The sequence below is a fragment of the Nanorana parkeri genome, unplaced genomic scaffold, assembly GCF_000935625.1.
Source record: "Nanorana parkeri isolate BGI_ZX_2015 unplaced genomic scaffold, ASM93562v1 scaffold183, whole genome shotgun sequence".
NCBI classification, from domain to species: domain Eukaryota; kingdom Metazoa; phylum Chordata; class Amphibia; order Anura; family Dicroglossidae; genus Nanorana; species Nanorana parkeri.
The window spans coordinates 1854999-1872349 of NW_017306451.1; the positions used below are offsets into that span (position 1 = coordinate 1854999).

The 17351-nt window shown below is 41.0% G+C and overlaps 1 protein-coding gene across 1 annotated transcript in view; it reads right to left on the reverse strand.

Annotated features, from left to right (window-relative positions):
- Positions 1-3816: 3816 nt before the first annotated feature.
- TDRD7 (tudor domain containing 7) overlaps positions 3817-17351 on the reverse strand; it is a 47227-nt gene continuing 33692 nt past the window's right edge. The window contains exons 12-17 of the mRNA XM_018555110.1: positions 14072-14158; positions 12598-12732; positions 11671-11781; positions 9441-9916; positions 6996-7156; positions 3817-4321 (exon numbers count right to left, since the gene is read on the reverse strand). Coding sequence (XP_018410612.1) covers positions 4101-4321; positions 6996-7156; positions 9441-9916; positions 11671-11781; positions 12598-12732; positions 14072-14158 — 1191 coding nt within the window. The 3' untranslated portion in view covers positions 3817-4100. The remainder of the gene's footprint in view (positions 4322-6995; positions 7157-9440; positions 9917-11670; positions 11782-12597; positions 12733-14071; positions 14159-17351) is intronic.

Consider the following 17351-nt stretch of genomic DNA (forward strand, 5'->3'; position numbering starts at 1 on the left):
AAATAAAAGTTACATATAAAAAAGTAAAATAAAATAAAAGTCACATATAAAAAAAGGGGAAAAAACCCCCCCAAAATGTTTAACTCCCCCACCCCCACGTTTACGCGCCTATAAACGTAAATACGCGTCCGGTGCCCCAGCGCGCAAAAATTACAATTGCGCTACACATGTTACATATCGCCGCGAACGTCGCAGTGAGAGCAATCATTTTAGGGCCATCAATCACTGATAACACTAAACTGATGAGCGGTAACAGCTTTTAAAGCGTCGCCTATGGCCAATTTTGGGTATTATCGTTTTTTGAGGTTTTGCGCGCGCACGCAATTTTAAGGCTTGACATGTTTGGTGTCTTTTTACCCGACGTGACCCCGTCTTTTATATTTTACCACAAAATTGGGTAATAATAAATGTTTTATCATTTAATATAGGGGAAACTGTTTTTTTTTTTTAAATTCGGTAATTTTTCCTTAATATAGTAAAAAAATAAAACCCCCAGTGGTGAATAAATACCACCAAAAGAAAGCTCTATCTGTCCCCAAAAAAGGGTATAAAATTCATTTCAGTACAGCGCTGCATGACGGAATAAATGTCAGTCAAAGTACCGCAGCGCTGAATACTGAAAAATGGCCTGGATGGGAAGGGGGTTTAACACCGTGGATGTCAACTGGTTAAAGAGAGCCTGTCAGAAAATCATCCTTTTTAACAACAATCTTTACATAAGATTATATGTGCATTAATGTATTTTATGAATGTTATTTACCTTAAGAAGTCTTTGTGTAAACATCCTAAAAGGTCTAAACTTCTGCTTGGTACCACCATCTAAATCTGGCCATACAGCTATAGATTATCTGCAGATTTTCTGTGGTCAGATGGAAAAAGTGCAACAGATTCTTCCATCTACACTAAACTGTGTAGATGGAGACAGATTCCTCCATCTACACAGTTTAGTGTAGATGGAAGAATCTGTTGCACTTTTTCCATCTGACCACAGAAAATCTGCAGATAATCTATAGCTGTATGGCCAGATTTAGATGTGTTGTCAGCAGCCCCAATCACTCACGGGGATACTCTATAGCATTGCTCCTTCTCTGGCAGCTACAAAAATAAAAAGGTTATTCATAGGGTAAAAAGGTAGGGGTGGAGGCCCTGGGCCAGAACAAATAATTTGACAAAGGAGGAGTGGGCTACGACATGCAAGGAGGAAGAGGGTCATGTTAGGGAAGAAACCTCCTAGGAGTAGTCATGTTTTTTGGCACAATCAAAACATCTTTTTTTTTTTTTAAGATGGTGACAGCATCTCTTTAATGACCAGTTGGGCCTCCTTGAACATTGAATAAAAAAAAACAACAAAACTGTGCGAGTTTAATAAATAACAATGATTTCTAGATCATCATAGTGTGTGCATGCAAAACAATAAAAACAAAAAGCTACCCATAAATGTACATAGGGGGTGCACTAAAAAGCATTACAGCTCATCAACCCAGCTCGTTATACCAACATGGTGGCCTTATAATTATTCTTCTACATGTATGGGAATACCTATGTGTGATAGACATTAGTGTGTGATAGACATTAGTGTGTGTGTGTTGCTTTCATTACATTTTTACTACTATCATAAAAGAAAACACATGGTGCCACTGGGGTGTAGGAGTGATAGGGTGGTTTTACAGCCAATGGTACTAGATGTTTTTACAGATTGACGGACTTCATTTCGGCAATCATTTAAAATCTAACATTATCATTACCTACAAGAAGTCTTAAGAATTTCAATAAGCTAGTAATGTCTTTTCCTAGTAGACATTTCTTAGCCTTAACGGGAGCCGTAGGATGGATTTTTGCCAATGAATATCAAACTGGTAAGTACCATCATCTTAATGGTTGTGTGAGGATTACTGGAGCATGGTAAAGCTCATTAGCTTGCTTAATCCAGGATAAATACAAAGCAGTGCAGCTGCCTAAAGCAGTTACGTGCACAGCGACAGTATCTTCTGTTGCAGTAAATCAAAGAACACCATCCATTCTATTGAGAGTAATATTTATGAGCACTTCAACTGTCTAGGTAAATGATCACTTCATAGTCAATGGAAAGAGGCTATAATCAGCTGTTTTTATAGCAGTCCTGGCAGAACATTTTACAAATGAGATCCATTTAGTAGTATTTATATTTTAAGTTAAGGTCCAGAACTGTGTACTTTAAGAACCACCATCTAGAAAAAAAAATAAAATGTATTATTTGGTATATAATGTTTTCAAGGACAAGTTGATTGGCGCCTTAAAGAATAAGGGCACTTTCTCACAAAATGTGGAAAGGGGGTAACAGTGCACTGCCCTGGTGACCAAGGGGAAGGAGAGGGGAAATAGTGACTTGATGCCAATGAAGACCTGGGTGTGCTGCTCCATGTGATGGAATGAGGCAATCCCGTGGCAAAAACGTGCATAACACAAAAGAAAAATAGGAACGCAACTCCCTATAGTGCATTATTGCTAAGAAATACAGGGAATGTTAAAAAACAAAACAAAAAAACACAGGTGGTTGCACTTACAAACAGAAATTATGGTAGGGGGTGGTGTAACTGATGTGCTAGGAGAGGACTAATGGAATTAGTTTGCGAGAGGCGCAACTTCCAGGAACTTGCTGAGGTCTGGGTGACGAGTGGTGCCTGCAACGGAAACAAACAGAAGGCACAGACCAGCGAACTGAGTGATCGTGTGTAACTGGGAAACACTTGGAAAAAACAATGAATAATAATTGCACTTAGATAGATGTTTTTATAAAAGGTGCCCATACATCGATCGATTTGCGTTCGGAATTCGCCCACGAATGGTCTTTCGAACAATAATTGATCAGTTGATAAGACACCAACGATTCTAATTACTGTACTCCAGGCCAAATTTCCTCAATCGATCAGGCTGAAATGGTTTTTTACAATTGTGCAAAAAAAAAACAAAAAAAAACGATGGATTAGTGGCGTTTTTGTGAGAAAAAAAAAGAAAATTACCAGCAAGAACAGTGCACATGCACAAACCAAAATCTGTTCTGTTGAACGCCAAAATTCGGTGAGTAAGTAGTGCTAACGAATGATTATCGAAATCGACATTGGTCTGTGCTTGATGGGCTATTTGAGCCAGAATCGAAAGAGGGTTATTGGCAGCAACAAAAATTGCAGATCAAAAATCTATAGGTGTGTGCCCAGTTTAAGGGTGCTTGTTATGCCCGAGGCTGTGACCGCATGGTCCCTTTAAATTGTCTTGCTGGTTGGCAAGAGCGGTGAGTGATCCTGGCTGGTACAAGGTGGCTGGTGGAGGCTCTGTTCCTGATCCTGAAGGAAGCTGGCTGATAGAAGTGAGCAGGCTGGTGGAGGGAGGGCAGTGTGAAAGCTTATGGGTTTGTAAGGTGGCTTATAGCACCAGCATTGTGATCAGAGTGAATTAGATCTGTGTGAACTTTCACGCTGCAGCCAAGGAACACTGTAGTGATTGAGCTGTGCTTTTTCATTGAAACCAATTCTTAAAAGTCTCCATCCTTGCAAGTTGGCAAAATAAACCTATATGGGGATCGACTGTCCAGGCAAAGCAGAGTGTGCATCTTGGCTGGAGTAGGGGGCTAAAAGGATAAGTGCACATTAAATTGCACCAATCTTTAAAATCAAAGCAGGTTTAGGCAATAGGAGTATAAAAACACATATACAGTTTAATATTTAGATCAGGTAAATACAAAGAGAAAGCATGGATTCTACCCCCTTCATATCTACGTTGTCGTACAGATGCATCAAATCAAGCAATACATCCAACTGATAAGCACAGTTAAATCACCTTCTGCTGTTTTATTGTTAAATAAATGTTACTCTGCAATATTATTCCAAATTTGTACAGCTACATTATTAAACAATGTGCAAATGTTCAGAAAAATCAACTCTTAACAATGTAAACAAAATCATTCTGTTAAATATCTTTCACAGAAAACAAGTTTCAATTTTCCAAACTTTAGAACGTTCAGCAATTCAGAACAAAGAACAAGGAAGTGTCCCAAAAGATCAGACTATATGTATCGGTTATTGCTTCTGCTTTAAGATCACTGGAGGTCACTGAAGAAGTCCACACTATTGGGGCTTTGAAAACTCAACCAGGTATTCAGACATAATGTCATGAACCCACAAGTCAGTGTCTGGGAGAGATGTATCCACCAAGTACACCACAACCTTCCGATCCCACGGATTAGTGCTTTCTTGAACTGCTTGTATAAGTGCCACAAGGGGTTTGTTTTCCACGTGATTTCTGAAAACAATGGAAGCTTCCTCAGACCAATGATCGCATTTGATACCTACAAAAGAAACACGATTCATTTTCAAAACATTTACGTAACAAAAATCAGGATTTAACAGACAATAAAAGTATAGGGAAAGCCAAAACTGTTTTTTGTGTGAACATGAAAAGTTCTGAGCAGCTGTTATTGTGTTGTACTTCTGAGATTCACCCCTGTATCACCAGACCACAAAATAATGGAAAATCCAAAATGTTACACTTGTCACCGGAAATGGTAAAAAGGGAAATCTTTACATTGGAACAAACACCGGTGTTCTATCGAAAGTCCCAACTCCTCGAGTTTTGCAACCATCTTACTTCCGGTTTCGTTAGAAATAAGAGGTTTGTCCGAGAAGGCTCTAGTGGACGTGCCCCACCCGCGGCATTTGCCTATACACATACCGCTCAGCAATAAAGTATTAAAATGAACTAGGTTTAGGGCCTGTTCCCACCGAAAGCGTGTGCATTCTATAGCGGTAGCTACTTGAACGCACCGGGATCGTTAAGAAACTTCTCCCCGCAAGCCCTATTTTTTTGCGTTTGCAGAGGAACGGAACGCTGGCAAAGTCTTGCCACGCGGTCGATCGCACTGCGTTTTGGGGCGTGGCAGTGCATTGAATTCAATGCACCGCAACGCCCCAAAACGCAGGAAGAAGTTTCTTAGCGATCGCTGTGCGTTCCAGCAGCTACCGCTCTGGAACGCACGCGGTTTCGGTGTGAACAAGGCCTTACAGTAATCCAGCACGTTATTAATCTGAGTTGCAAGCGGCGGCCATATTGAGTGGGGCAACTGAGATAAATAACATGCTGGATTACTGTAAACCTAGTTCATGTAATACTTTATTGCTGTGTGGTATGTGTATAGGGAAATGCCGCGGGTGGGGCTGAACTGTAGGCACATATAAAATGACACAAATGAATGCCCTGTCGTATTAATTATCACATCTTTGGACATTTATTTTTGTTTTTGTGGGCAGTATGGGTACCTGAATGTGACTTGGCATTTTCCTTTTGCACTCCCTGTCCAGCAGAGTCTAGAGCAGGGGAGGAAACCGCAACAACAAAAAAAGAGCCATTCAGTTGTGCTGCAGTGCTCATTTGCTAAGAACATGCTGATAGGGTGAGAGAGCAAAGTGACAGAGGGGCATATCAACATGCCACTTCTATTTTTACTGTGTAGTCGCAGTCTGGGGTGGGTAGGAGACCTTAAGTGTAAATAAACCACAAAAGAGATACTGTATATCAGGTTACCTGTCCTGCTGGACAAGGTTGTTCAGTCTTCTAGAGCTGTGCAAAGCTCAGCAATGGATGGACAGGAATACAAGTCCTTAGACAGGTAAAGCAGCTTCCAAAAAGGGTATTTAATCTATTATTCTGCTGATTATCTTGAGTTCAGCTATACAGCAAAGCTACAATTATCTTACTACCAATGTCAGACATTTAAAGGGAGAACTATGAAGTCAGTGCTTTTCCCCATAGTTCTCGTACGGGTCACGTGAGAACACAAACTAGCGTTCTCCCGTGATCCAAAGCTCAGTATATTGCGAGCTACAGCTTTCGATGTATTGAGACGCCGCAGCCGGGATGGATCCCGACAATACTGTCTGGATCCACCCAGCTGTGGGATTGACAGCTGGCTCTGCCTATCCAGAGGCAGATCCAGCTGTGCCCGCCCCCTCCCCTGTTTCGCCAGTCAGCGCTGGAGGATCGGACAGGGGGTGGGGGGACAGGATCGAGAAGTGAGCGAGCGCCGGTATGTGTTACAGCGTGCATACCCGTGCAGGGACCTGCTCCTGGGAGGGACTGATGCTGCATGTAATTGTGTGCAGTGACTGTACCTCTCTGTGCAGGACAGTGTGTGGGCACCTGGAACCTGCACAGATATGCAGGTTCAGGTCAGCGTGTAGCCACATGCAGCCGCATCCTCCCATGGAGATGTACAGACAGCTGCACGCAATTACATACAGCACCATGTGTCTCCTGGGAGCAGGTCTGTGCACACCTGTGTAAATGAACCCTATACCATAAACACGAAACATGCAACATTTGGCATAATCATTCAACTGCTCAGTATATGCGCCCAGCATTTGCAACATTAAAAATCCTCCAAACTATTGTACGTCCTAGAAGTGCACCTGAGCCCTTATTAAAGTACCACAAAGATAATTCACCTTTCCTTCCTCAAGTCAGCTTAGCACTTCAGGACTATTCAGCTTTCATCCAGGTTCCAAACCAGATTGTGACAATTTAGAGGCAGAGACAATGAATGAATGAAATTTAAACTAGGATAATAAATCTGTTCCTATATGTACTAGAAATCAGGGATGTGACAGCTAAAAGACTCCGATGATGCAACCAAATTGATCACTTCCCCCCTTTGTATTAACTTCGGTAAATACGATCACAAAAATGCGTTGAACTTACCACATGCATAAAAAAGGAACACATTTTGGTGATGACTAAACAGAGATTAATAAGGTAACATAGGAACATATGGGAAAGGGGGCTAGTGGTTAAATAGCGGTTTCATGTAATTGCACCACACCGTAAAATTATTTCTGCTTGTGAATCTACCATTTTGAAGAAAATGATGATGAGATAAAACCCTGAACACAAACACCTTAGTGAAATGACCACCAAAAGGGGTCAAAATGAAAAATACAATGGGAGGTCCCCAGTCATAATATTCTTACCTGCAAGCTGACTTGTGACAGCCTGAAAGGGTAGTTGTCTGAATTTCTCAATTAGAGGCTGCACTTTCCGGGAATTGACAAGCTCGTGCCTGCCATAGTCCAGCTCATACACAGACACCATGCCATTTGTGAGGATTCCTTTCAAGAGAACCCTGTACCACCTAAAAGGATAAAGTGAAGATTATTTTATTAAGGACATACAATCTAAGCAATTCAGGACTGCTTTGAAGGCAAACTCGTCATCAAGAAACAAGACATTTCAGTTATTAAAAATATAATACAATAAGAGGTCCACAGAGATATTCAATTCAGTCTCATCTATCCACAGACTAGTCTTGATTTTCCCATTTTATTTGTGACACTGGCACGTAGAACTAGGCCAGGCCAGTCCGATCCAACACTGTTCATCCAAAAACCATGGCTGTGCTTTTCAAACAGCTGTTATGTAGCTCCCAACCACTTACCAAACTACAGTAAATGTCAGTGTACAGCAGTAACAATATGTGGTGGCTGCAAATAAGGCCTGTTTCACATCTTGGCGGCCAGGGACGTTGTGCGACCCGCGTTTTTGCAACCACGCGCATTCCTAGCCGAGATTGGGGTGCCATTAGAAATAAATTGCACCACAAGCGTGGTTTGCATTCGTGCACGCTTCTGGCATCGCTCAGATGTGAACCAGGCCTAAATGCATTCACAAAGATCATATAGCAGTATACCAAAACTGTTGGTAATTCTTAAAACTGTGTGACCCATGCCTTTCTCTGCTAGGATTCAATCACCCCTTAAAAAGAGGAAAGACCCTTATCTTTGAAATAACAACAAATACACCTTTAGAAATGTTTAGTAATGGCAATCTACAAACACATACTTCTAGATAATTGCCGGCTTTTTATAGATAATTGCCGGCTTTTTATTCTTTACATCTTATTTCGCTTTTCTTCCCCAGTCTTTTGACAGTGGCCATGTTTACCAAGGGCAGGTTACAAGATCTCCCTTTACTTCCTGGAATTCTGGCACATGTGACCATGCACACCATCTCAGGTGAGGAAAATGCCTTTCCCAGAGATCTCATGAGATTACAGATCAGATTTCCCAGCAATGCTCTTCTGATGTAATCTTTCCAGGATGCAACACTTTACATCATTTGTGCCAAAGTGGACCAGGAAGTAGATGAACTCTATGTGCAAGTAAAAAAATTATAATATATGTTTAACTAATGAATGTAAAATGATTTCATATCAGCATGCAGAGCTGATTTTTTGTGAAAGGGGGCAAATGTCCACTTTAAAAACTATGATGGTTGGGTATGATGGCAAGTGGGAGGGGCTACAAGAAAAAGCACAGTAAACAGTGGGAATGGCTAGTTGCAACAGAAAGTGAATTACCCTAACTTTCCACTGAATGGTAGAATTTGTATATTTTGTCACAAGCTTCCAGCAGGTTTCGATCAAAGGGGCAGCATTGATAAGCTAGGAAAATATACCTGAGATACAATGAAAATGTGGTGATGAGTGTATTTTAAATCCAAAACGTCTTTAGGTGTTTTTACACAGCTCCACATTGTTAGCAACCTCTCTTTCCCTACTATCTCAAAGCTGCCAGATCTAAAACTTTGATATTTCAGATACCACCAATTCACACAGTCCAAGCCTTCACTGGTTCATTAGATTCTTAGTGACCCTAAGTATTACATAACCAATAGTTTCCAAAATTCCTTAATGACCATTTAAGACTAAGACTGTCCCTCGTGCAAAAAGCATTTAGAAGATCTATAGAACCCTCCCACCTCCTCAGTGTCCCTACTTTACTTCAAATGCTTGGGGAAAGCAGGTTGGTTATGCCATTAAAATCATATTTCTGGTAAGAGTAAACATCAATTTTCTCCTCCACTATGATAGCCCAAGCTGAGATCTCCACATCTAGGATGAATAACTGCTAAAACAATGTGTAGCCCAAATAGAGGTCTTGTTAGTCCTGTATAGTTTGCCAGAAGTATAAAGGTTTATATCCATGTTGCTGACCTTTGCAGAATTACTGGCTGTAATTTAGCTTCTTTTCTACCTAAAGAGCCTGAAGCATAGACATAAGTTGAGCTGGTCAAACACTGTGCAAATTTGCACAGTGGGTGCCTCTGTCAGGACCTGGAATCCTTTGAATCAGAAAATCGAAGTAGCTGGATGGAAAATCTTTGGCCAAACAGTGATATGACTTAATCAGCTGCCATCAAAGTTCAAGTATTTTGACAGCGGGCACACCCGCCACAGCCAGAATAGAAAAGGACACAGCAGGAGATTCCTCCAGCCACAGTGTAAGACCAGCTTAAAGGGATACAATGAGTTCAAGGTCATCCTATGACTGGCTGCTTTGGAGAAGCAAACAAACTTTTCCAGTTTTTTGTTATTAGCCACAGCCTTAGCCCAAATAGTGCCTAAGCTATATACTTACTTGTTATCCACCTTTGCAGCATATACTTTATTTTTCTCAATGTCCACTTGCTTCTCCTCAGTACTGCTGTAGTGTAAAAGCATTTCTTCCATAACTACTTCCAACTTGTGCAACTCCTGCCATGGCTGGAAGACAAAATGGCCAGGGTGGCAAGCCACAGATACAAAAACATCCATGTGTTCACTGCTCTTTGGCAGAGGTAAAGGGGGTGGCAGATCCAAGGAAGGGCCAGTGCTAGTCTGCTCAGTGATGGGTTTCTTTGGAATGCTAGCTTGATCCTTCCGCTGTGTGGCTGTAGGTGTGCTAGCATCACCTCTGCCTTTTGATAAAGAGGTAGCAGTGCTAGGCAAGTTCTTCTGTTTCCACAACTCCACATTTGTAATCTGGCGATTGACACTTCGTTCAGGATCGGCAAAGTTCTTTGATGTAAAGAGGTAAACATACACCATTCTTTTTGCTCCATCTATATTCACTACCTGCTCAGAACCAGAAAAAGAATCTTCAGTTAATCAAACACTTTAGGACAGGGTCATAAACTAAAAACAAACATTCTGTAAGCTGTCTGATTTCAGATTGTCCCAAAAACCATGATAGTACAAAAAAAGGTTACAACCCTGTGCAAATAACCTCAAAGCTGAGCTCCAGGGGCAGTACACTGAATGCAGTTCTCCATTTAAAAAGAAATGTGAATGCTAAATGTACCTAGTTGTAAGCACCCAAATTTGACTTTTCCTGCCTCTTGTAAACCCCTATACAAGAGCACTCAGACTGAGAAGGGAAGTCACAGTACTTGGGACCAACAAGCACATGTGCTGATGAGAAAAATACTGACTGGGGGTGACATCAGTCTGTTGCCGCTTCTTTACTGCCCAATCACAGAATGGGATGGGGCGGTGAACTAGCTATCTGCAGTATAAACAGGTTTGGTCACCAGCATGGCAGAGCTATGTAAATCTTAAGACTGGATGAGTACAAATATCACACAAAACGCGCACACACACACTATCCCAATGAATATGTCCGGTTGGCTGATATTGCAGATATAAATTCAGGGGTAGCATTGCTGGAGCCGAATGCCCCCTCAAGCAGCCAGGGCAATGACTCTACCAATAAGGATGGGAACATGTGTATAGGGGGGGGGAAGGGAGACTGATGCTGGTATTAGGGGATTCATTATTAGGACAGAGTAATCTGTCACCAGGGCCATGATCGCCAAACAGCAGTTTACCAGGTGCTTGGGTTTAACACATTGTGGATCAGGTTGACAGATTTTTGGGTGGGTGGGGCTGGGAAGGACCCAGCTCTCATGGTACACATTAGTACAAATGACAAAGTAAGAGGAAAATGTGTCCCAAAAATGAGATCAGGGACTTGGGTAAGGTAAAGAAAAGGACCTCCAAGATAGTACTATTAGTATTTTCAGAAACACTTAACAGCAGGGAAATTACATCTAAGTGCATGATAGTACAGAAGAAGAGAGATGGATATTACAACTTTAACCACTTCCCAGCCGGCCGTTGTAAAAAAAGAAAAACGGCCGGCCAGGAGCTTTCTAGATCTGAGCGCGTGTCTTTGGACGTCCGCTCAGCCACGCCCCTCGCATGCGCCGCTGGGAGCGCGCGAGCGGGAAATGCCGATAATTGAAAAAGGCAGCGATGCCCGTTAATATACAAGCTTATGAGGTCCCGGGACGTGCGCCCCCACCCCCCGCTGGTCCTGGGCTCCGCTGTGCCCGGTGCGAGCCCGGGACCAGCATACTGCCTCTGTCACAGGGGATCAGAGGGAGGTCGGTACACGACCTCACACAGGTTGAGAACCACTGTTTTAAAGCATCGCCTATGGTCAATTTTGGGTATGGTAGTTTTTTGCGATTTTGCAGGTGCGTGCAATTTTAAAGCATGACATGTTTGGTGTCTATTTACCCGACGTGACCCTGTCTTTTATATTTTACCAAAAATATGGGTAATAATCATTGTTTCCTAATATAACGGGGGAAAAACTTTTCAATAATTTTTCCTTAATATAGTAAACAATAAAACCCCCAGTGCTGATTAAATACCACCAAAAGAAAGCTATCTGTCCCCAAAAAATGGTATAAAATTCATTTCAGTACAGCGTTGCATGACGGAATAAACGTCAGTCAAAGTACTGCAGCGCTGAATGCTGAAAAATGGCCTGGCCAGGAAGGGGGTCTAAACACCTGGTCTTCAAGTGGTTAAAGGAATCTTACCTTGATGCTACACTCTGAACAGTTTAAAACTGCGTTTCTGAGCCACAACACTGCATCTGGTGTCCACATACCAATGTTATGTGGAAGATCTGCAAGACAGCACCTGGTAGCCTACAGATAAAGTATAAAAATACAGCTAGTAGTGGTCAGCATGTTCAAACATGAAAAACTACCCAAAATCATAATGACATAATTTCAAAAGACAAAACATTAATAAACAAAAATTAAAATAAAAAGGCAGAACCCAAGCCACTTGGTGGCACCAACACTATTAATCAAACAGAACTGCAGTCATGAATACTACAAGTTCCGGATTGGAAGCTACTGTACTTGAATTGTTAAGTCTAATTGCTAGCCAAGCGCACATCGAATAAGACATCAATGAACCTTTTTAACTGTTTTAATGCAATAATCACTTTCAATATAATATAGTCAATTAATGAATTTCAATATGCGATGGTAACTGGAAAAATTTAATAAAATGATCATGTTCGTATAGACTGATCACTGCATATACAACACAGTCTGCTTAAACAATCTAAAAATATGCAATGAAAATTAAATAAAATGATCATGTTCGTATGGACTGATCACTGCATACACAACACAATCTCTTTTGAACATAGTTGGAAGTTTCCAGAGTTTTTTCCAGCTTTCATCTGTTATTCGATTGAACGAATGGATTATGTGTATGACCAGCATCAGATCTGGTGGTTGCATCATCTAAAGTCAAATTTAAAGCTATTTAAAGCTCATTCAGGTGCATGATGCTTTCATTGTACAAACCAGCAAGTATGAAAATGAAATAAATGTTTTTACTTGACCACAAAGCTTTAAACATATAGAAAGTTTCAAAAAGAAAAAAAAAACTGAGGGTATGGATGAAACAGTCCCCAGTACAATAAACAGGTGTAACAGTTTAAGTACCTGAGGTGGTATTGAAATTATATCTCGCAGATATTGAGAGGGAATTTCTTTCAGTTCAGACACTTTAACAGAAGCAATAGTTCCAGAATCAAGGAACTTAACATCTATTGTGCGACTGCTGTGGACGCTTGTTATCTGCAAAGAAATTAACACCATAAAGCATAATATTCAGTCATTTAAAACCTCATTTTGCACATACCCACAATTTTCACTGTGGGGGGGGAAACCCCCTCGTCAATACACAGCTTAGAAATCCACTTTTGAAAATTCAGATTACAAGGGAATGTATAGTAGTTTGCACATATTACGGTCAGGATTGAATACATTTGAAAAATTTATATTATTCTTGCACTCTAGTCTAGTATCTTTAACACACCATTCGCATTGTTATTTTTCATTAGTAATAAAAAGTCCGCTTGCAGTCATAGCAGTGACTCATCCCATATCAGACAACTTAGTAGATCAGACAAAAGCAGCTGCAAAAGATGCTTTGCTGTGATCTCTCTTTTGCCGAGCAAAAGTGCTTTGAGAAGCCTTTGTGCATTTAAGATTTGCTTGGAAAACATAGATTGTGTGTTGGGTTAGGGTCAACTTTTTACTGACGTTGGTCTATCCGGAGACTTTTATTCTAAATCAGCAACACCTGTAAAAACTCAGGGACAAGCCTGAAAAATTTAAAGTGGAAGCAGTGTGTGTGTCCTAAGAACCTGATGTAACGGAATAAAACTTAGGCTGGGTTCACACCTAGGCGTATTCAATATGTGCGTTTGTCGTCGCGCGTTTTTACAGCGAATCGCGGTAAAAACGCGCGTTTGTACTTGGCTGTATCCCAATGGAAACGCGAGACCAAAACGCCCCAAAGAAGTAAATGTACTTCTTTGGGCGTAGGCCGTTTTGTACCGTGTTCGGACGGGCGGAAATACGGCAAGGTGTGAACCAGACCCATTGAATACAATGGGATTTAGATGTTTGAGCGTTTTGTAGAGCCCATATGGGCAGCTTAAGACAGTTGATAGGAAAGCTTATCACTGGACCCTCATCATGGCTTAAGTAGGGTATACATGGGTAGATTTTCGTCTGTAGATTGCATCATAAGAATTGATAGATATTCAAACAAACGTTCCGAAAATGACTCCTTTCATATGAAATTCTAACTGTGTATACCCTACTTTAGAGATGAAGGTAAAGGAAGTACAAACAAAGGAGGATTAAAAATATAAAACAGGAGGTATAAGTCACTTTGTGTTTAATGTCCAGGTTAGAACAGAGGTTAAGGATAAAGAAGCACCATCAGGAAGATTATTGGTGGGGGTTAAACCGGAGGAAAAGGAAGAAAAAAACAAACAGTTATACTATTCATTTCCACAACACTGAATTTCTGGTCTATTTGTAGAAATGAGGGATGCAGTAGCTCAGCCAATTTGTCTTCACTGAGACAGTGTTGTTCCTAGATATGAAAGTGAATAAAACCTACCTCCACACGTGTCCATTTCCCCTTGCTCTGGAACAAGCATATTTTTCCGCAGAATGGGAGGGAGACACATAAATCCGAAGTGACAGTCTAGTAAATAAAAATATTTAGAACTTTTACTGATATTATCATAGTAAATACACGTTTCCAGCTTTCACTAATATCATACATAATACAAAACTGTAAAATGCATCCCTGAAACATATCTGCATGTACAACATAGACAGGAAATTTGCATTACAAGCCATGATGACTAAGAAGATAAACAATGACTAAATCATTTAAACTCCAAAGCTAGCCATAACCAAAGAATCGCCCTATTCAGCCCATGGACTGAAAGTCATAAAATCACTTGGTCCCCCCATCCAAGCTAAAAAGAATGAAGGGAGGAATCTCCACTGCCAGCTTTTGTATTTAGACAGGTTTGGCATCCACAGCTGTCAAAACACCCAAACAGTGACTGCAACTGATTGGATATAAGAAAGGGGCTTTGTGGTGACCACTGGAGAATAGCAGGGAATTGATCCAATAATAAAGTCAATTGATTCATATATACAATAAAATTCCATTTTTAATATACTCAATTCATAATGTCTATACATATAAATATGATAAAATCCATCCATATAAAAAACCATAAATAGATGTATACATAAATAACCTCCCTGGAACCCACACAGAAACCATGATTATAAATTAATATATTGGTCATTGCCCTCATTGTATTCATATCTTATTTGCATGATTAATTGTACATAATTGTTCTATATATCATTAGTTCAGCCATGATTCTGTGCTTGCTCCAGTCTTCAACGCGTTTCGCCGAGGCTTCGTCAGGAAGATTTGGAGAGGTTAACCTATAGTATTTGTATGGGTAAGGTCCAACTCTATGTGTGAACTTGGAATGGACCCATATTGTAGTTAAATAGTATACCTTGTACTGGTGAAACTCCTCGGACTGTCAGGGGCAATTCCTTCTCTCAGACCCTCCAACTGTCCCCCCTCCATGCTCCCACTATGCAACCCCCATGTCGTCCCATTGACGGCATCTAACGTGGGCAGATAGGACGGGCCAGTAGTCTGCACATGCACCCTTATAAGCACATCCGAGAGTGGGAGTTCCACTAAATAGGCGTGGCCCCTCCCCAGCCAGCTGCTCTGCCTGTTGGGGCGGCACCGCAACATAGAGTTGGACCTTTTAACTAATATCAGACACCATATCTCCATGAGGGCTGGAAATTATTTCCTTTTAACTTTGGACACATTGAGAGAATGGAAACGGTGCAGATAGAGGTCATGGACCTGAAATTAGCAGTTATATATATTTGATAAGTGAAGTTGTATAGAATGGTTTATAATTTGTGGAGACTGATTTGGACCTGATCATGTTGATGGTAGTTTGTTTGTTCAGGGCGGTTTCCCTTGGACTATGGACTTATGGATGTGTTGGCAATTATTGGAATAGAGATCAGGAACATATAATTTAACCCTATAGGTACGATTGGGATGGATGCTTCGCTTCCTTGCTTTCGGACTGCCTCCCCCCGGCGCTCCTGTCTCCTGGTTGGGTGGGGAGACTCCCTGCAGATGGATATTCAATTACCGGAAAAAGAATAATTAAGTTGGTATTTAATGCATTATAAAGATATATGGTCAGCAGATATTAATGATTCTGATATATCTAATATCATGTAGACTACTGCAAATTGATTCTCATACCCATACAAATACTATAGGTTAACCTCTCCAAATCTTCCAGACGAAGCCTCGGCGAAACGCGTTGAAGACTTGAGCAAGCACAGAATCATGGCTGAACTAATGATATATAGAACAATTATGTACAATTAATTCAGAATTAACTCAAATTTCAGCGGTAATTGGCCTATATTTGAGCCACGTATGGCCAGCCTTAGCATTTTTACAGTCAGTGAACAGTAGCTGTTAAACCAACATTAAATTAAAGTTTCGGACAAACGGCTTTGTGGCACCAAGCAGATCTGCACAGTGAAGAGCACTGCAATGAGGTGGTCAGTATTTAGCACGGAAGACTGCATTCAGGTGGTTGGAGTTATTTATTAGGGCTTGTTCAAGTTGACTTATCCTTTAAGGCAACAGACCCTTTTTAATGATAAAAATGTATGCACTTCAAAGGCCAGAGAGAGTTTACTATTAAGTGAGATGGTACACCTCCATATTTGCACATATTCTGCATTTGTTGATCTCTGTGTTACTTATCTCCACTTTTGTAGCCGCGTTGGGATAACACCTACTCTATAGTTGTTACATGTTCCCCATTCACATAGTAGATTTGCTGCTTCCATTTTTAAATGTCCTTTTCCGAGTACTCCAGGACTAAAAATTCCTACTTGGTTCTCAATAGCTATGTAATCTTTATGTTGGGGAGGAAAAGTGTTTGCCATAATTAAACCTGTTTGTACTGTGCTGGAAGGTTTCATTATCCGACCTAACAAAGGGTTTAAGATCTCAAGACAATTGTATGTTAATGCACTCTCATCCCTCCCTTATCTTCACATATTTCACAAATTTGACAGCAAAGCTAAAAATACACTTTAAAGCTGAACTACAGCTTTAGCAACAAAGTCAGACCTGAGAGCTTGGTCCATTGTACAAGAGACAATCTGCAATAGCATTTAAAAATGTTTTTGTTTTACTTTGAAATAGTGTTCATGTGACATTTTCAGAGCACTTCCTATATAGCCTACCTCCGGTCTGGAGTGGGGGCTGCTACGTCACAGTTACACATACTGTATGCATATGACTACATTTTACTGCATTCTCTCTCACAGTCCTTACTTGGCAATATATAAAAGGAGGAGAGAGGCTACCCATTATGTTAGGAGAGGAGCCTATTTATGTATATGCATGCTCGTTGCCAACTAAGCTACAGCTATAAACACTCACTGGCTGTCACTGTTTGCACAGATTAGTGCATCTCCCCCCGCCCCCCCCCCCCCCCCCCCCTTATCTATATTAACTCTCTCTCTCTCCAAATCCATGGGTGTGCCATCTCCTGCACTGATCCGTGGCTCTCCATTCCCCCAGATATAAATTCATACTTCACGCTCAGTGTCCGTCACTGCTTAGGTGGAGCTTATGCTTAATACTTCTGTCCTCCCACTTCGTTGCCTAGATTTTCAACTAAGTTTTAATAAATGGCCCAAGGTGGGACAATCCTCTGAAACTTAACAGTGGCTCGGACACCTTCTAGTCACACTAGGGCCGTGATTACAATGAGATGCACTTAAAGTAACTACAGGGAGAA